The sequence below is a fragment of the Dama dama genome, chromosome 17 (assembly GCF_033118175.1).
Source record: "Dama dama isolate Ldn47 chromosome 17, ASM3311817v1, whole genome shotgun sequence".
In the NCBI taxonomy this organism is placed as follows: domain Eukaryota; kingdom Metazoa; phylum Chordata; class Mammalia; order Artiodactyla; family Cervidae; genus Dama; species Dama dama.
Window position 1 is genome coordinate 18,717,082 of NC_083697.1, and position 20,204 is coordinate 18,737,285.

The 20,204-nt window shown below is 41.5% G+C and overlaps 1 protein-coding gene and 1 long non-coding RNA gene across 3 annotated transcripts in view; one reads left to right on the top strand and one right to left on the bottom strand.

The window, feature by feature from the left end:
• The window catches only part of LOC133071624 (uncharacterized), a 60,665-nt gene extending 44,613 nt beyond the window's left edge, over positions 1 to 16,052 (bottom strand). The window contains exons 1-3 of one of the 2 annotated variants that reach the window (XR_009696487.1): positions 15,692 to 16,041; positions 15,369 to 15,578; positions 5,556 to 5,753 (exon numbers count right to left, since the gene is read on the bottom strand). This is a non-coding gene — a long non-coding RNA (uncharacterized LOC133071624). Of the gene's footprint in view, positions 1 to 5,555; positions 5,754 to 15,368; positions 15,579 to 15,691 lie in introns of those variants that run through there. The other variant, XR_009696486.1, reaches the window with a different exon arrangement.
• Positions 16,053 to 16,519: 467 nt separating this feature from the next.
• ARSJ (arylsulfatase family member J) overlaps positions 16,520 to 20,204 on the top strand; it is a 79,958-nt gene continuing 76,273 nt past the window's right edge. The window contains exon 1 of the mRNA XM_061164143.1: positions 16,520 to 17,390. Within this exon, the coding sequence (XP_061020126.1) occupies positions 16,990 to 17,390 (401 nt within the window). The 5' untranslated portion in view covers positions 16,520 to 16,989. The remainder of the gene's footprint in view (positions 17,391 to 20,204) is intronic.

Sequence of the window (20,204 nt, forward strand, 5' to 3'; positions counted from 1 at the left end):
ACATGATGTTTCTGTAGAGCAAGCAACACCCAAACTGAGTAGCTTAAAATAATGGCCACTTTATTTGCTCATGATTTCCTGAGTAACCTGGGCAGTTCTTCTGGTCTGTGCAGGCTTGACAGATCCCTGTGGTCACTCAGTCGTGTCCGGCTCTTTGTGACCCTATGAACTGTAGCCTGCCGGTCTCCTCTGTCCATGGGATTCTCCAGGTAGGAATACTGGAGTGGGTTGCCATTCCTTTCTCCATGGGATCTTCCAACACAGGAACTAAACCCGGGTCTCCTGCATTGCAGGCAGATTCTTTACCATCTGAGACACCAGAGAAGCCCTAGAAGGTGACTCACCTGGGGCTAATGATCTTGGATGGCCTCCTTCATAACTAGTTAGGTCTAGTGGACTTCATTTCTGGAAGGACAGACAACTAATCTCTGATCCATGTAGTTTCCTATCCTCCAGTAGGCTAGTTCTGGTTTCTCAAGCTTCTGAAAAATGGCAACAGAACAGGCAAGTCCCCAAGTACAAGCCGTTTTTACCCTTCTGTTTATATTAATTGTACTTGGGTCCCTTTGAACATAGCAAGTCACATAGTCAAGCCCAGATTCAAGGAGGGGAATAGTGATTCCTTCTCCTGATGGGAGGACCTTTGCAAAGAGCAGCATACAGAGAGATAGGAAGAATTTATGACCAGTTTGCACAAAAGGCTGAGCCTAAAAATAGAAGCCAATATATCACAAATATTAAGGGGAAGGTGAAATTTTTTATATTGGCAATTTCAAAAAGGCTCTTTTTGAAAAGTCATTATTATGAAAGTCATATTATGAAAAATATGTCATTTTTCATAAATGACGTAAAAAAATCAGTACTAAGTTGGATTTTCTCATGATGATATAGGATCCTGATGTTTTGAATTATATAGGGAACAAAAATGGGCACTTCTTTTTATTACTTAGAATCTTAGTCCATTTGGGCTGCTATAGCAAAATACCACAGACTAGGTAGCTTTATTTCTCACAGTTTTGGAGGCTAGGAATCCAAGATCAAAGTGCCAGCATAGTTGTGTTTTCGAGAAGACCTTCTTCTTGATTCCTATCAAGGTCTTAAAAAATATGCACAGTCTAAATGTTGAGAGTTATATTTTATTCAGTGGGAATTTTTAGGACTTCAAGTCTGGGAGACAGCATCTTAAGTAACCCTGAAAGAACTGCTACCCGGAGTCAAGGGGAGGAGCCAGGTTATACAGAAGTTTTGCAACAAAGGGCAGGTAGTCTGAACATCAAAAGATTATTATTGATTAGAGAAAACTAGATATCCCAAGTTAAGGAATTCAGTGCTTTTATATGTATGGGAAGATGCAAGAGTTTGGGTTCACGGAAAGCATTCCTTCGATATGCACCTCAGCTCTCTGGGTCCAGTAACGTGTGTTTTTCACATCCTGAGTTTCCCCAGGACTCACCATAGGGAGTGGCTGCAGTCTGATGGCTGCTGGATGGTAGGTATTCTTTCTTTCCTGAATTCCCCTAGGACTCACCAACTCAACCATCCATGGTGGTTGCAACTGCTGATGATTGTGGCATCCTTTGTTTACTGATGTGGCAGGAAATATTCCATTTCTTACTATCCAGTGCCTCTTAGCCATGTCCTTACATGGTGGAAATGGGGATCTCTCTGGAACCTCTTTTATAAGACATTGCTCCCCATGAAGTTTCCACCCTCATGACTTAAGCACCTCCCAAAAACCCTGCCTGCTAATACCATCACCTTTGAGAGGTTAGGATTTCAACAAATGCATTTTGGGGAGACACATTCAGATCATAGCACTTAGAAACTCTAGGGATCTACTTTGAGTCCTCCTCTTCTTTGTTCGCATCCATGGTTGATACAGTTTTAGAAGAAGCAGTTTCAGAGGCAAACCTGAAACTTAACAGCACATGCTCACTTTATGATGCCAGTAACATTAACATGGATTCTAGGTTCAGAAACCCCAGCTCTGCTGTGTCATTTCATCCAAATGTGAGCAGATCAGCAATTTATGTGTTATTTACACCAACCAAAACTATCAGAAACTGATCAAAAACTCAAAAATACTAGTTTATTTTTTGAATGTATTATTATAGTTTCAGTAGCCAAACAGGCTGCATTTGCTAGTGAAGGTAACTGCTTTCTAATTCCTTATAGTTTAAATAGTAATAAAAGGTCAAGCTTCTCAGTGAGAAATCAATCAAGGCAAATAGATATGATGATTCTTAGGAGATATTTCATGCAGACATACATAGAAGCTGAGAGTGTCTAGGCTCTAAAATGAAGGGGAAACCTACATCTGTCATGTTTTCACTATTAAATTTGGCTGTATCCTTCTGGCATGAGCTTATCACATGTAGATGACAATTACATCAGAGCCTATTTTACACTGATTACATTTTAGACTTCAGAAAGGTATGGGAGAGGAGCTTCAAAATCATTAAAAGATTTACTAAACAGCAAGAAAATCTCTGCTGAGACTGAATAGCATAAAATCAAACAATACTCAATGACATGGAAACCAAAGTAAATAAAATAGTGCTGAATTTACCTAAGTTGGGATATGATTGCTCCCATATAGTGTGTGTGTGTGTATGCATGCATGCGTGTGTGGGCACAAGTACACGTTCACACTTACTTGTGTCTGACTCTTTGCAACCCCATGGACTGTAGCCTGCTAGACTCCTCTGTCTATGGGATTTTCCAGGCAAGAATACAGGAGTGAATTGCCATTTCCTACTCCAGGGATCTTCCCAATCCAGGTATCAAACCTCCATCTCTTGCATCCCCTGCATTGGCAGGCAGATTCTTTACCACTGTTCCACCTGGGAAACCCTCCCATATAGATTAGGGCCCCTGTTGTAGACTCTCATAGGACTATACGTCAGAGAAGGCAATGGCAACCCACTCCAGTACTCTTGCCTGGAAAATCCTATGGACGGAGGAGCCTGGTAGGCTGCGGTCCATGGGGTCGCTAAGAGTCGGACATGACTGAGTGACTTCACTTTCACTTTTCACTTTCATGCGTGGGAGAAGGAAATGGCAACCCACTCCAGTGTTCTTGCCTGGAGAATTCCAGGGATGGGGGAGCCTGGTAGGCTGCTGTCTATGGGGTCGCACGGAGTCAGACACGACTGAAGCGACTTAGCAGCAGCAGCAGGACTATACATATCATCTTCAAAGCACTGATCACAATTGTAACTAATTGCCCATTGTCAGTTCTCCCAGTAAACTGCAATCTCCATGAAAGCATGGACAATCCATATCTTATGCCCTGTTGTATATATTTCCAACGACTGACCAATAGCAGACCCTTGATAGGGAATAGTTAAATGAATGGCAAGGCAGGAGGAAAGACAAAACAAAGATGTAAAACAAGCACATTAAAAACTGATTGAGAAGATGTGAGCTGAGTGAAGGAATAAATGGTAGAGGAGCCTGGTTACACATGTTAAGAAAGGAAATGATCATCCACTGAAATAATTATAACAAAAATATATTTGGCAGGAATAAGAAGAGGAGTAAGATATGAGCAAAGACTTCTCATTTCGAGGAACTAGGGGGCCCAAAGTGAAACTAAGGCTAAGGGTGGTTATAGTGGAGGCAGGAAAGAGATTGGGCAGTCCAAGAGGCTGATAAATTAAAAAGCCAGAAACAGTACTGTAGACCTAGCAAGAGGGGCACCCACCCCAGATCCCACCCTGTAAAGGACCTGCTCTCTGAACTCTCTTCCAGTTCTGTTCCTTCCCAGAAGGCAGGAAATCTACTCAGAGTCCACATACCCTCTTTTAGATCACATGTGGAATACACAGGACCACAAAACTCCCTGCAAAGATCCCTCTCCAGATCTGTTATGCTGAGGGTGGGCAGCCCAACAAGAGTATGCTCCCTGGATCAAGGAGGGAATAAGACAATTTAATGGGATACAGTTTGGTCCTGTGTGGTCTGGAGGGTCTGCACACCAAGAACCTAAGGCCTTCTGGTGCAGGAGCTGGGACAGAAAGAGAAAGGCATGATCATGGACTTGGGGCCCCCCAAACCACCAACTAACTAATGACAGGAAACTCTGACAAGTTCAGGAATTCTAAATAGGCTTCCAGATCATTCTGAAGGTAAACATACATTCCATGTATATGGAATGCTCTCAAATGATATTTTTGGGACTTCCCTGTTGGCCCAGTGGTTACGACATTTTGCTTCCAATGCAGAGGGAAGGGGTTCCATACCTGGCTGGGGAACTAAGCTCCTACATGCCATGTGGCATGGCCAAAAAATAAAGGAGTCAAATGATATCTCTGTTTCCCAAGTACATTCTCTTGTTCTTCCTATAATAAGAGAACGCAGAATGTCTAGGGCACAAACAAGTTAGACACCAGCTAAGCTGAAGAAGTCAGAGATTTCAAACCAAAGGAATTCATTGTATAGAGGAGAATAGAAGCTATTTTATTTAACAGTCTATTAGCATGACATATGGGAAAGGAAATGGCAACCCACTCCAGTGTTCTTGCCTGGAGAATTCCATGGACAGAGGAGCCTGGTGGGCTACAGTCCGTGGGGTCACAAAGAGTCGGACGCGACGGAGCACACAGCACATAAGTGTGACATAAGTACTGAATATTCAGATGTGACACATGGGTGTCCAGTTTCAGTCTTGATACAAGCTCTGTAATGCTAGGGGTGGGCCTAGCCAAGATATTTACCTTACGCTAGAGGGCTATGATTTTGTAATGACCTTTCACTACAGGTTGGTCTTGGCTGGTTGTGGATTTCTTAGTATCCATAACTACTCTTACTTTTACATGGAAAGTTAACCAGATTGCTCCACAACCACTCGCTTCGGTTCAGAGTTCCACCCACTCTTTTCAGATGAATACTGAAATTCATTTCAGATGAATACTGAGTCATTCATTTTCTCAGGAGTCTGCAGAGGCAAAAGGTTTTTCTGAAGTCAGAAAAGTAAAGAAAACTGGGGAGAGATGAAGGACCTATATGGTGCTTGATGGTTTTAAAACACTTTTATGCTTTATCATCTCAATTTTGTTTTTAGAACCACACTGTACAAGCAGATGTGTGAGTGTTCAGTAGCTCAGTCGTTTCTGACTCTTTTGTGACTGTATGGACTGTAGCTCACCAGGCTCCTCTGTCCATGGGATTATCCTGGCAAGAATACTGCAGTGGGTTGCCATTTCCCTCTTCAGGGGACCTTTTCAACCCAGGGATCAAACCTGTGTCTTCTGAGGCTCAGGGCTGCATTGGCAGGCAGATTCTTTACCACATAAGCCACCTAGGAAGCCCCATTTCTTACTGTCATACTAGAAATATTTTACGTTTATCTTCATTTCAAGGTTTAGCTTTAGTAACTAATTTTCATACAGTTAAAATTTATATATGTTACATTGAACAAGCACAACAAAGTTCTTATGACTTTGTTTTTATTTCTAAGTGTTTCTTCAAATTCTATGAGCCTGATGTCTCCGGCACACAGATTTCCTCACTCCTGAATAACAAATAATCTTGTGGTCACTGTAGATCAAAAAAGTGAGTGAAGTCGCTCAGTCGTGTCCAACTCTTTGCAACCCCGTGGCCTGTAGCCTACCAGACTCCTCTGTCCATGGGATTTTCCAGGCAAAGGTATTGGAGTGGGTTGCCATTTCCTTCTGCAGGGGATCTTCCCAACCCAGGGGTCGAACCCGGGTCTCTCGCATTGCAGGCAGACACTTTGCCATCTGAGCCACCTGGGAAGCCAATATATCACAAATGTTGATCTTAATTCAGAATTAGGATGCTCAATCATATATAATTAGGAAAACTCTGAACTTCATCATATAACAAATCTTATGTCCCTTCCCCAGATCAGTATTACTTCAGTCTGGAAACCTAGGATGTTTTCTAGTTCTCTGTTCCCTGCCTTGTATTGCCACTTCTCCCTCCCTAGCTTGTTAACCTCAAGTTCCACTCCTCTAGGATCAGTGTGCATGGAGGGAGAGCAGAGAAGGGAGTCAGGTAAGTTCTAGAATGAACCCTATGCTGCATCTAGGCCTAACAGGTGTTCAGGGTGACTTTTCCTCATATAGACCCCCTCCAGTGTCTTATCGGCATTTCTCTTGACAAGGGAACAGGCATCTAGGTCTATTATAAAGAGGCACCCTCTCAGAATGGACAGCTACCTTTGATTCTCTTTATGGAGGTCTGTCTGAGCCTGCAGGAGACCTTTCTGAACATGACTGAGATCATTCCAGGCCTGCTTCTTTTCACAGGTAGCCCACGTCTGGTTCCCAGGGAACTCCCAAGCATCCTTTGCCCCAGCAATGTCTGGGAGAACTGGCCAGAGTTTTCTCTCCCTATGCTATTCATTGACAACCAGGCCTGATGCTTTCTGAAGCAACATCTAAATAGTAGACCACAGAACCTCAGAGTCAGTATGTCCCACCTTAGACCCACGTAGGCAGGTTTAGGTGTTTTCAGGGCATGCCAACTACTTTATGAAAATATGTCTTCACAAGTCCTCTTCAATCTCCATACACTCTGACCCTTTATTGCCTTGGCATGGGTAAGAATTTTCAGAGTTGCCAAACTGGTTTTTAATAATCTTCTTTGAGAACTGGTATCTTGTTCTGGCATACCTCTTTGGAAAATCACAGTTTGAATCTTGGCACCTCTATTAAAACTTCTGATTTAATACTCTGTTAAAAGTATTTCATAATCAATCATTTACCACTGAAATTTCTGTATCAGTTAAATACGGAAAATAGAATAGTTTCCCCATGTATCTGATGTATAGTCAATTAAATTTTCTGTTGGAGTTTCTTTCATTTAAATTTTTAAGCTCTCCAACTTCAACTGGATGTGTTTTTTCCCTTGGTGTGTGCTAATTATTCTTGTTTTTTTTTTTTACTATGGTTACATAATTATCCAAGTATGTTTGTCTCTCTGTTCTTAATCCTGTCTTCCATTTTGAAAAGTTTATTTTCATATATACATCCATTTTTGGCCTCTCATTGCTCTCATTAATCAGCATTTAATTATTATTGTGTAATAGTATGTTCTATTATCTGGTTAGGCTGGGGTCTTCCCATTACTCTTCAAGATTATCTCATGTTGAGGTTTTGATTGAATGACATTTTTAAATTTAGAAATAATTTATAACGTAGGAATAATTGTCACAATAAGAGCAAATTAAAACAAATATTAAAATGCTTACAACTGTCACATTATTCTATGTGCTTTTCAAATATTAACTCATTTAATTTTAAGAATAACTTTGATCTATTTAATTATTGGCCCTATTTCTTCAACTCTTCCTACATCATCCACGGCTTTATCATGGCCTAATCCTGGGAAGGATGTATTTCCTACCCCTTGACTCTAGACTTGGTCATAAGATTTGCATTGGTGAGTAGGATGGGAAGAGATAGCTGAGTACCGAAATATGCTTGCCCAACTTGGCTTGTTCTCCTTGCTCCAGTCATTGCCGTAGGAAGAATATGTGTCTATCCCACGGAACCAGAAGGGCCAGGAAACACTAAGAGCAAGGCTGGTCCAATAGATGCACAGATTATAAGACTAAATTATTGCTGCTTTTAACCATTGAGTTTTGGAGTGATTTGTTAAGCAGTATTGTTTGGCAACAGCTAAGTAATAAGCCATAATATTCAACAGGCACTTTTATTATTACCATTTTACAAATGCGAAAAAATGAGGCAAAGAGAGGTTAAGTAACTTATTAGCTAGCAAATGGGCAGAATGGCTCCAGAGTACATGCTTTTAACTATCTTTACAATATTTGAGCCTTCATTTAGAAGAAAGTTTAGTCAAAACCATATATTCTATTTTTTTATCTTCTAATATAAATATATACTTTTCTTTATAAGGATGCCACACATCTCATCTAGCTTATTCTGAAATATATATTATTTGATGACTATCAGGGTTTATCTTTATAGATTTTGGACTAAAACTTCGTTTTATTTTGCAACCTACTTTGTTATCAATACTTTAAAACTTTAGAGCTCTGTCATTGTCAATGTTGGTAAACACATGAGAAAAAAGCTTTAGTAAGCTATTCACAGAGAATTTATCCCAAAGAACTAACACCTACTGTGTTCTTTATTTCACTGTCCTCTTTACTCTTGACTCTATTGACCTCTCCCTGGCTCTTGGCTATCTAATATCCTAATCTCTTTGATGTCTTTCTGTTGCTTTCCATTTTGTTATAAAATTCTAACACTTCTTTGCTTAAGTAAAGGAATGGCTGTGAAGAGCACTGAGCCAGTTCATGAAAAGCCACTTCATATGGTGCCGGCACCATTCCACTATTAGGTGATGTCCCAGAAGTGTTGCCTTCTTTGCAGTTGTATTTCTCTTGCTACTTCTTAGTCTCCTTGTGAACCCCTATTCATCTTCCCTGTCCTTAAATAGTTCTGTATAGTTATGTCCTTCTGGAGGAGGGCATGGCAACCCACTCCAGTATTCTTGCCTGGAGAATCCCCATGGACAGAGGAGCCTGGAGGGCTACAGTCCATGGGATTGCAAGGGGTCGGACACGACTGAGCGACTAAGCATAGTTCTGTCCTAGACCCTTTCTCACTCCCATTTTCTACCTTTCCCTGGGAAATTTTACCCACTCTAGATGTGGATGAAATTTTCTGGTCTGCCCTGTTCCCGTGTGTGTGTGTGTGTGTGTGTGTGTGTGTGTGTGTGTGTGTGTGTGTGCACGCAGGCTAAGTAGTTTCAGTCTGATTCTCTGTGACCTTATGGACTGTAGCCTGCCAGGCTTCTCTGTCCATGGTATTCTCCAGGCAAGAATGCTGGAGTGGGTTGCCATGCCCTCCTCCAGGGGATCTTCCTGACCCAGGGATGGGACCCGTGTGTCTTATGTCTCCTCTATTGGCAGCTGGGTTCTTCACCATTAGTGCTACCTGGAAAGCACCCAGACACAAATATTCGCCTACCTACTGCGCTCCTCCATTGAGATCCTCACAGACCTCAAATTCAACAACACTGAAGTAATTTTTTGCCATCCACTCCCCAAACCTGCTAGTTCTTTCATGACTCTTATCATTATAAATAGCACCACCATTCATTCAGCTTCTCCAAAACCAAAACTAGGTATACTCCTTCATTCCTTCCTCATTCTTTTTCTCAAGCCAACAACTTCTATTGATTTTACTACTGAATATCATACAAATTCCTACAATTTTTAGTCTTTATTTCAATCAATTTTTACATTCTTAAATTCATATGATTACTATAGTTTCATAAAGCTAATAATCAGGAATATGATACTTTTTAGATATCCAGTCAAGCAGTTAGTCTTACTGATTAGTCTTGACTCTGTATTTCACATCTGTTTAGCCCCATTAAGACACCAGGCCACTTCAATCACAGGAGGTCAGCACCCTTTACGTTTGGCCTGGGAATCCACCAATGCCTGCACAGATGGTTGTCCCAGATAATCACCCACTTAAACGCTAATGCTTCTCTCTTCTTTTCTAGATACTGGTGGTTTAGCTACATCCCAACTGTACTTCTTCCTGCCATATTACAAAAACTAGATGCTCAATCATAGGATGTTCTGACTCTAAGCTTATCCACCTATTTTTCACCTGTGTCTCCCGCATTATATTAATATTTGGTAAACTTCACCAACCTTATCCATTAAGCAATCCCATTAAAACTTTTTTAATGCTTTAGATTCAAATTATTGGTGCTCAGAACTCAATACACATGAGAAGCACCTCGAATGTTTCTTCTAATACAAATATTTTCAGACTTTGGATATTTTGATTAGGTTTTGGGTGGAACTGGGAATTTCCTTTTAAAAAACCACTAGAGAATTCTAATGAGCAGCCAGGCTTAGGAATTGATTTTTCTAAAAAGAAAATTATATATAAATAATATAGAAGTTTATTTACAATTTAAGCAATAAAAACAGATTTTAAAGTTATAGAAATTACCGTCTTTTCCCATAATAAGCAGCCTGTTTAAAAGTCTGCTTTCACATGGGGATTCCCTGATGGCTCAGCTGGTAAAGAATCCTCCTGCAATGCAGGAGAACTGGGTTCAATCATTGGGTTGGGATGATTCCCTGGAGAAGGGAACAATTACCCACTCCAATATTCTGGCCTGGAGAATTCCATGGACTGTATAGTCCATGGGGTCACAAAGAGTCGGACATGACTGAGTGACTTTTACTTCACTTCCTGCTTTCAGGTAAAGATGTTTACAGAATGGAAGAAAGATCTTTTCTTTAAGAGTTCAGCTTTTCCGAGTTTCTAATGTCAAAAATCTTGCTGCTTTGGGGTTGCCACAATTTTGTTGTTGTTTAGTTGCTAAGTTGTGTCAGACTTTTGCGACCTCATGGACCATAGCCTCCCAGGCCTCTGTCCATGGAATTTCCCAGGCAAGAATGCTGGAGTGGTTTGCCATTTCCTTCTCCAGAGGATCTTCCTGACCCAAGGATCGAATCCGCATCTCCTGCATTGGTAGATGCATTCTTTACCAATGAGCCACCAAGGAAGCCTAGCTACAATCTTACTAAGTTGAAAATTAGTGTCTCATCTTTATAAATTATTACAGCTTATTTCAACAGAGACTTTCTCAAAGAAAGCAAATGATCTTAATTACTAAACCAGGCATTTAATCATCCTACTTGGTCTGATTCAGAGAGCTTTTGTTTCTTGTGACATGACTCAAAGTAGGGGTTTCCCTGGTGGTTCAGTGGTAAAAGAATCCTCCTGCCAATGCAGGAGATGCAGGCTCGATCCCTGGGTCAGGAAGATCCCCTGGAGGAGGAAATGGCAACCCACTCCAGTATTCTTGCTTGGGAAATCTCATGGACAGAGGAGCCTGGCAGGCTACAATCCTTAGGATTGCAAAAGATTCAGACATGACTTAGCGACTGAGCACACACAACTCAAAGTAGCCTTATATCCATGGCCTAATAAAGAGTTAATAATGATCAACAAGAAGTTTATTATATGGAATCCATGTGAAGATGACTATATTAGGACAACAATGTATTAGACAATTTGTGTTCAAGTCTAAACTTAGTGGCATTCTTCATTTTTAAGAACTTAATATACTTATCAACCGAAACAAGCAGCAATTAGGATTTTAAATCTTGTAATAGTCTATAAACCCCTGGATTGACTATTTTCACATCTTTTAAAGATGCATTTAAAAATTAGCTGTATCTGTTAAATATCTGAGTACATGTTTAGCTGAAAATAAATAACCTACAGAAGAAAAGAAAATAGTGTTAACAGGCATGCTGTCTTACTAGGCAAAGACAAAACAAAACAAAATCTTGTTTAGGGGTATGTGGTTTGCAAGTTAGGGCAATTCTGTCCATCCATACTGGGGAGGTTACAGAAAATGTCATATTTATGATGAGAAGTGATATAAATATTTCAAAGATATCCTGGTGCAACTCCCCATTTTTCTGCTCATCTGTGACTTTCTTAGCTTCTCTATTTACAGATAGGCTCCTCATATCCACTTGTTCATTCCACCCTTCACCCCTGACCATCCAGTATCCTTGGTATGTCCACTGAGGACCCCAGGCCACACTGTGGTAACTTATTCTGAGCTCCCCTCTCTAGTAATGAGGATCCTGCCAATTTACCCTGCTTATCTTTTCCATTAACATTATCCAATTAAATGAAGTCATATCCGTGTCTCTTATTCCTTTGTCCCTTGTGTTCTTCTTGGTTGATTTACTTACTCCTTCTAAACTTTGAATGAATGCTATCTTCCATCAGATGACATAGCCATTTGTTGTTCAGTCGCCCAGTCATGTCCAACTCTTTGTGACCCCATAAACTGCAGCATGCCAGGCCTCTCTGTCCTTCCCCATCTCCTGAAGTTTGTCCAAGTTCATATCCATTGCATCAGTGATGCCATCCAGCCATCTCATCTTCCTCCTCAGAAGGAGAAAATGGTGTCAGAGGACATAGCCATAGTATAGTTCTTTACCCTAAGGAATATATTACTGTAGAAATTTTACCCATTGAGACAGTTGTGTGACTCTAGGCTTTACTCCCTAAAATCTCTCCCTAAAAACATCCTGGGATTTCTTTTCCTATGTTTTTTGTCATGTCTTGCTCTAAAACAAAAATCTTCAAGAGACTCCGTACTCTCAGGGTGAAACCACAATTCTTCAAACTTTTATCAACTGAGGCAATTCATTTGTAGTCTATCTCTATAAATCCAAGAAATAACCTCAGTAAGATTTAATAGAATATATTATCATGCTATGTCCTATTTAAAGGACCTCATCATTCCTGATGCCCCTAGAATCAAGTTCCAGCCCTTCACACCTTTTCAAAGCTCTTCAATATCTGGTGTCATTTGAACTTTCTAACATTATTTCCCAAACTCCCCCAGTCCAGATGTGTCTCAGCCAGTTGGTATTCTCTTTTCTTTTACATGTCCTTCAACTTCTTCTTTTTCTTCCCAAATTTCCATCATACGTTAAGACATAGCTTTAGTCCCACTTCCTGATTAAGTTTTGCATGAATAATCAGTTCACATAATTCCATCTCTAAGCAATCCTGCTTTTCTCATCTTTTAAACTGAATCAAATAATACCTTTAGTTTTTATATAATCATTCCATAACTAGAGGAGTATATTTGCAATGTGACCACATCTAAGCCAAAAATAAACCTAAGATGTGATTCCATAGGGAAGCTGATGCCTGAACACCAAAATGCCAGCTCAGAAAAGAACTAGAAGTTACTGGGGGTCTTTAACTTTGGATTTCATGAGGATGTCAGAACTATTGCTTAGAGTGCATGAAACCCAAGCCTATAATTAGAAATGTGAAGTTTATGTACTTAAAAATCAGTAGAGGTACAATAAAGGCTAGACCATTCAACTGCCTCTGATTTTATTCTCAAGTCTTCCTTATGGATGTGGGTATAACCCTTACCTATTCCCTACTGTGGGTAGGGCACCCAACTGATGGATTTTACCCTTCAAGTCACATCTCATTTGGTCTGCCATGGCATGACCATTCTTGTTTCTTGGCTCTTACTACTAATTGTAAATAGTTCTTAGTCTCCTTTTGTGTTCTGTTTATTCCAGAAGTGGCTTTTTTAGGGCTGAGTTCTGCCTTTCCATCCTACGTGTGGATTGTCTGCATGCCTTGTGTGGGAATTAGAATTCTCCAACTCTAGCAGCTGTGTTCTGTGCTGTGTGGCTGGAAAACATCTTAAAGCCACTTGTGGGAAGAATATCTTTTGAAAAACATGGATCTTGAAGTCAGACAGATTTCTAAGTCTAAATTTCTTGCATAAAGGGAATAACAAGCAAAATAACATCTACTTCAATTTGAAGGTCATTTCTTGTACCACCCTACTCACTAACCACACCCAGTCTAAGGCACCTTTCTTTCGTTTAAAATTTCTTTGAATTGTTTCTTCACTTTTGAATACTTATCTGAATAGCTATACAGAATACCACAGAATAACAGGCATTAGCGTTTGGTGATGATTAGTTTATCAGTATATTTCTTCCCCACCACAATTTAAGTTCCACTAGAGCAGAGGCCTGGTGGGCTGCAGTCCAGTCTACAGGGTCTCGAAGTGTCAGATAAGAAGTGACTAACACTTTCACATGGGGCTTCCCTGGTGACTCAGAGGGTAAAGAATCTGCCTGCAATGCAGAAGACCTGGGTTTGATCCCTGGGTTGGGAAGATCCCTGGAGAAGGGAATGGTTACCCACTCCAGTATTCTTGCCTGGAGAATTCCACGGACAGAGAAACCTGGCGTGCTACAGTCCATGGGTCTGCAAAGAGTCAGACATGACTGACACACTTTTCAGAATAAAAGCTGTGCCAGACTTAGTTCACCATTATGTTTCCAGCCTGTAGCACTGGCCCAACTCCTCAAATATTTGTTGAACGGGTAAATTCCTTATAAGGTTGGTGGAGAAGGAGAGGAGGTAAACAGTGTAAAACACTGTATAAATATTTAAAGCATATATGTGTGTGTATTTATTAGTACATAGAGTACTATGGTCAGTACATGGTATTTGGTAAAAGGTCCGTCTAGTCAAGGCTATGGTTTTTCCAGTAGTCATGTATGGATGTGAGAGTTGGACGATAAAGAAAGCTGAGTGCTGAAGAATTGATGCTTTTGAACTGTGGTGTTGGAAAAGACTCTTGAGACTCCCTTGGACTGCAAGGAGATCCAACCAGTCCATCCTAAAGGAGATAAATCCTGGGTGTTCATTGGAAGGACTGATGTTGAAGCAGAAACTCCAATACTTTGGCCACCTGATGCGAAAAGCTGACTCATTTGAAAAGACCCTGATGCTGGGAAAGATTGAGGGCGGGAGGAGAAAGGGATGACAGAGGATGAGATGGTTGGATGGCATCACCGACTCAATGTACGTGGATTTGGGTAGACTCTGGGAGTTGGTGATAGACAGGGAGACCTGGCGTGCTGCAGTTCATGGGGTCGCAAAGAGTCGGACACAACTGAGAGACTGAACTGAACTGAACTGAACATTTATTTACTCTTGCTTGAAATCTGAACTGAAAATAGCCCTTCCTCTTGCAGTAGCAACATAGACACTTCTTGTGTTATATCACTGACTCTCCCCAACTAAAAGTAGTGGATTGACCTGAATGTTCATTTGCCTCTTTTCTGCTGAAGCACCTGATGAGGCCCACAGAGCCGGAAGCATCAGCTCACAGTGCTTTCAGCCTCCCAAGACTCAGTCCTCTCATTACATATTTGGTGATTTAACTCACAGACTTGCTAAGATCACATTCCCAAGCAGTCTTCTAAAATTGCCCATCTCTCCACAGACTAACCAGAGTGGCCTCAGAGAAGAGAACAGCTTAGCGGAAGACTACACGTGTTCGCAAAATTAACTGCATGGAGCACACCAAGTTTCAAAGGTGTGAAGTTTCCATTTTACACATTTTGCCTAGAAACGTAACAGGAATTTTAGCAACATGACGGAATATAACACTGTAAATCAATTATACTTCAATAAAATAAATACATAAAAATAAAGAAATAGCTAAGTAAAACTTAGATTTATATCTAGCAAACAAAGAGAATCTGACATTTTATGTGCCAGCACATAGTAGGTGCCCTACAAATAACTTTGGGGAGGGGGAAAGCATGCCTCAGTGGCTCCTGGAATTGATTGCCTCCCCATTAGATACTATAAATCCCCTTCCTGTCTTGGAGCAGGGCTTTAAAAACACGACTCTAGTAAAAGCAGGCGTATCTTCACAATCAAGACAAGCTTTTGTTTTACTCCACAGTTATAAAAGGGTGGGGGTGGGCAGAGTTCCCCGAATTTCTAGATGGGAAATGGTGCTTTCTTTACCGCAGGAGTGCAGACTGGCCTCGCGGTTCCTGGGGGTGAAACTTGCAACTCTTCTTCCTCTCCAAGTTCTTGGCTGGAGACAGCTGTGGGTAAGTTTGGGGAGATGGAAGGAGAAGGCGATTTCAGTATCTTCACGTAGAGAGACGCTAATCAGGAAGTCAGACTGTAAAGGCCAGCAGCAGCCAAAGGAAATTCAACTTGTAGTCGCGACTGTTCGGAGAAAAAAAGAGAGAGGGAGAGATAGGCGGGGATAAAAGAAGTAGGAAAAATTGGGGGAGGGGGAGGCGAGTAAAGGCAAACCAGAAAAGAGAGTATCTGCGCACTTTGTTGTTTCTCCTGCTCTTCCTTTCTCACTCCCTCCAGAAGCTAGGAAAAGTTTGCAGGCGCAGCATTCGGGATGGGTGAGCGGGATGTTGATTTGCAGACCCTGGAGGAAAAGCGCCTGCTTCCCTCTTCCCCATTCCCGCAGCCGTCTTCCCCTCTCGGGAGGATGGAAGGCAATCCGCCTGGAGACCCAGGGCAGCTGTAGCCCAGGATCGCTCCAGCAGCGAGCAGCACTGTCTCTCTGGCAAAGCCTCCCCTACCTCTTCCATCCTCCTCCCGGAAGGGAAAAAGGCAAGATCGAACCTCTAAACCGACTTCACCCCTCCCCCTCTTCCTGGGGGAGCTGAAGCAGAAAGTACGGTTCTGTGATTCAGTGGAGAGAGAAGAGGGTGGAGGCAGCAAAGAACTCCGAGTGCCAAAACTAAGTTGGTTCGCTGACCAAACGCACGCAGCTTGCAGCGCTTCCGCGGGTGCGCCAACCCCGCGGGGACCAAGGGGCTTGGCGCGCAGCAGGCGCGGGGTCGGGGACCGATTTGCGTCCCCGTGCGCTCCTGGGCCGAGGAGACTTTCCTACAAAGAAGGGGTGGTCAACGGTGGAGGTAGATCGGTTAAGGGGGGTGTTTTTTTTTTTTTTTTTCTCCTTTGGCCGCCTGGTGAGTGTCTGGGAGATTGGCAAGCGCCTGGGAGAGGAAAGAGCAACAGAGAGCCCTGAAAGAGTGGAGAAAGTGATCCGGAAGCCGGTTCACTGCCTGCAGCTCCTTATCTGCCTGGGTTGGTGCTTTTTATCGGCGGTTCAGCTTCCCAGCACTTTCCAGCTGAGGGGACTGCTAGACCGACGGCCGATCCCACATCCATCAGTGCGCGCGCCTCTCAACTCCTCCTCAAGACCCTCCTCAACTCCTCAACTTCGAGGGCGAAAAGTTCTGGCCACGAGTAGTTCCTGCCCAAGGTGATTTTCAGTTCCTTACTTGATTTTTTTGTTTTCCTCTTGGGAACTTTTGGGTGGAGGCTTTGATTTTTTTGTGTGTGGAAGCTACTTTGGGGAGCGAGGAGGGGGGGAAAGTGCAATTTGATGGAGAAAAGCGACTCCTTGTTTTCCCACACGTCCCATCCCTTAAGCCACCACTTCTAGAAGATTAAAGTTGTTGGACGTGGGGACAGCCGAGAGGACAGGACTTCTTTCCAGGTGGAGCCCCTCCACCGCCTGTAGAGTCTGTGCCTCCTGCGTGCATGTGTGCGCCAGCCGCGGCGCGGGGTGCGTTGCTCTGCTTTGGAGTCTCAGCTGGGACCAGAGTGAATGGCCCCCAGGGGCTGCGCGGGGCCTCTGCCTCCGCCACCTTCTCCACAGACCTGGGTCTGGCCCAGAAAGATGCTAGCCATGGGGGCGCTGGCAGGCTTCTGGGTTCTCAGCCTCCTCACTTATGGTTACCTGTCCTGGGGCCAGGGCTTGGAGGAGGAGGAAGAAGGGGCTTTGCGAGCTCAAACTGGAGCGAGACTGGAGCCCAGCGTAACCGCCGTGTCCCAGCCCCATCTCATTTTCATCCTAGCGGATGATCAGGGATTTAGAGATGTGGGTTACCATGGATCAGAGATAAAGACTCCCACTCTTGACAAGCTTGCTGCCGAAGGAGTTAAACTGGAGAACTACTATGTCCAGCCTATTTGCACACCGTCCAGGAGTCAGTTTATTACTGGAAAGTAAGTGTTACTTTATTCTTTGCAGATACCTTAAGCAGTTGATTAAGATGCAGCTCCTAACTTAATGGAGTTGCAGTAAATATGGGAAACTAAATGAATGAATGAGTGCATGAATGGATGGGCAAAATGCATTTAGCTGTGGTGGGTATTAAAATGGATGTCCTGTTGATGATCTGAAAGTCTCCTGACTAGATTAGTCTCATTTTCTTTACTCTCAGAGCCTGCTGTGAAGTGTGTTCAGAGTTTTAAAATGAGATCAGAACTTATAAACTCCCACCTACCAACCAGAGATCTCCGGAAGTGTTCTTTTCTAAATGGATTTTGGCTTTTGAGCTTGCTCAGATTTTGTTTCGGGTGTTGGAGTTTCTAGTCACCATCACTGATAAGAGAAACAGACCGAAATTGTTCTGGACTCTTGGTTTATTTGTAAATCTAGAATTGACAGGTAATCACAGAGAGCAGAAGGGCGAAGAAACGTATGGAAGGCAGTGTAAAATCTGACCAGTGTACATGGGACTCTGCCTGGGTCTTTGATAGGTAATTTTCTGTGACAAGATCATTAGGGAAGGCAATATGTAATCACCAAGGCAGTTCTCAAAATGGGAGAAATTACAGTGGTAAATGCTCAGTATGAGTTAAAATTCATCCAAAGTTTTCCAGTTGTACCTCACATGTCTAGGAATTTTCTGATTAACTCTAAGAAAAATCAGATTATTTGGATGCTTAAGAAACTGTTTTTAATATTATTGTTATTTGCTAAATAGCTAAATCTCCTAATTGGGGTGTTCACTCATATTCATATTTTCACTCTATCCTGTCCGAATATAGGTTACTATAACTAGTTTGCTTGTCCAAATTCAGCCTGTGGAATGGAGATAAACTAGGAGACCCAGAGGTTTAGCCTCCACTGGACAGAGGTAGAAGAAAAGCCTTAGAGGTTTCAGTGAATGAGTCTTGTGATTTCAGTTTCAGGGGAGGCTTGCTTCAGTGAAGTTGTTCTTGGAATTGGTTCCTATAAGAGTAGCCAGTATCCATTGGAAAAATAAAGACTATTTTGTAGGAATCTCTGTCTTGCAGAGACTTTTGCTTACTACCCGATTTCCACTGCTTAGCAAACTGTCAGAAGTTAGCATCACTGCCAGAAAAAAAAAAAAAAAATGCAATCATTTCCTGTCTAGAGAGTGAGAGTAAAGGAGACTCACTGTACTTCAGAGTCATTCTAAAGGTTAACTGTGGCATCAGAAAGTCAGGGGCATTTGGTATTTATAAAGTAGCAGACTGTTGGCTAGAAAATAACAAGTCCATCTGATGGCCTGGGGGTCAAGTTCTTTATGTCTAATCCAAACATCCTTATATTTGGTTTTTGAAATAAACTTGTTGTAAATGCTTGCCTGAAGCTCTTCGACTAAATTTGTAGAATTTGGATTTATTCAGATAGCCAAGAGTAATTGAAAAACATATACCTAAATGGTATTAATTTATCTTTCACAATAGAGCATTTAAGACTTTTTTTTTCACCAAAGAATAGCAGCAGCAAGCATTATCTTGCACTGATAAAATACCTAGGTTTTATCTTTTAATCTTGATGTTTAATTAATGACATGAAGCAGAAGTCAAGGTGGAAATAAATTCTCATTTTTCTTTGTTGTCAAAGGTTGACTCTCCTGTCTTTTCAATGCAAACATTTCAGGAAAAGATTTATTCTCCTTATTAAATTTTTCTGTTCAGTGTAACAAGTTGTGTAACTGTTTTATAGAAAAAAGGTTCAAATAACTAGTGCGATTTGACTTAAATTTCTGTTTGAATTAAACAGTTGAAGACATTTGCACTTTCAGTTCTCCTTTTAGACAAATTGCTGGAACCTTCCTTAAATGAACACAGATGTAAGAAAGAAAGTGGTTATAGAAGCCTAGTTTTGGGTCTAATATTCATAATGCAAGCCCAGAAAATATGGTCATTTGTCCTCTACATGAGTACTTTTCTATGATTTCTGGATCCTCTAAAGTTAATAGAAAGCCTAAATTAACTGAATTACATTAAGGGAAAGAACAGGTTATGTGGAACATGATAGAATTCAAAGACTGTCACATTTATGAAGGAAGAGTTTAAGTGATTAAAGCTGGAGCTATTAACAAAATAATCCTCCCTTTATATTTTGCTCGAGTCAAAATGTAAAAATCTATTCCCTTATACTGCACATACCTATGATAAATTCCAATTTCTTTAACAATTTACATCATATCAGTCTGGCAATATTGAACATAAGCCACCCTGTCAATAAGCATTCACTGTGTACAGATCCCTATATTGGAACTGTGAGGAGCAAAGAAGTAAGCCTAATCTCTGGACAGTGACCCTCAAGTTTGTGCAGAAAGAATCAGCCTGACTGCTAGTACCTGAAGTATGGTCTTCCAGCTTCAGTGGTCTGGGGTTGAGCCCAGAAATTAATAGTAATTTAATAAACATATCCAGTTATTCTAATAATGATCCTCATATAAACTGAGTGTTAATATTAAACACTAGCATCTACTGAGCAGTTACTGTGTTCCGAGAGTGCATTTTTATCTCATTTAATCTTTACAACAATTCTATGAGGTGATTATTATTGTTATCCCTACGTTGAGTGGATGTGGCAGTCGATTCCAGGAGAAAGAGTGATGCAGACGTTCTGTGTACTGGGCTTTGAGAAACAACACTGGAGGTGTTCAAAGTTAGACTGGAGATACAATGGTTGATTGAGAAAGCAGCTGCTTACATTTGATTTATTTCAAAGTAATTTTCCCACCTTTTAAAAAAATCGTTTTTCAAATAAAG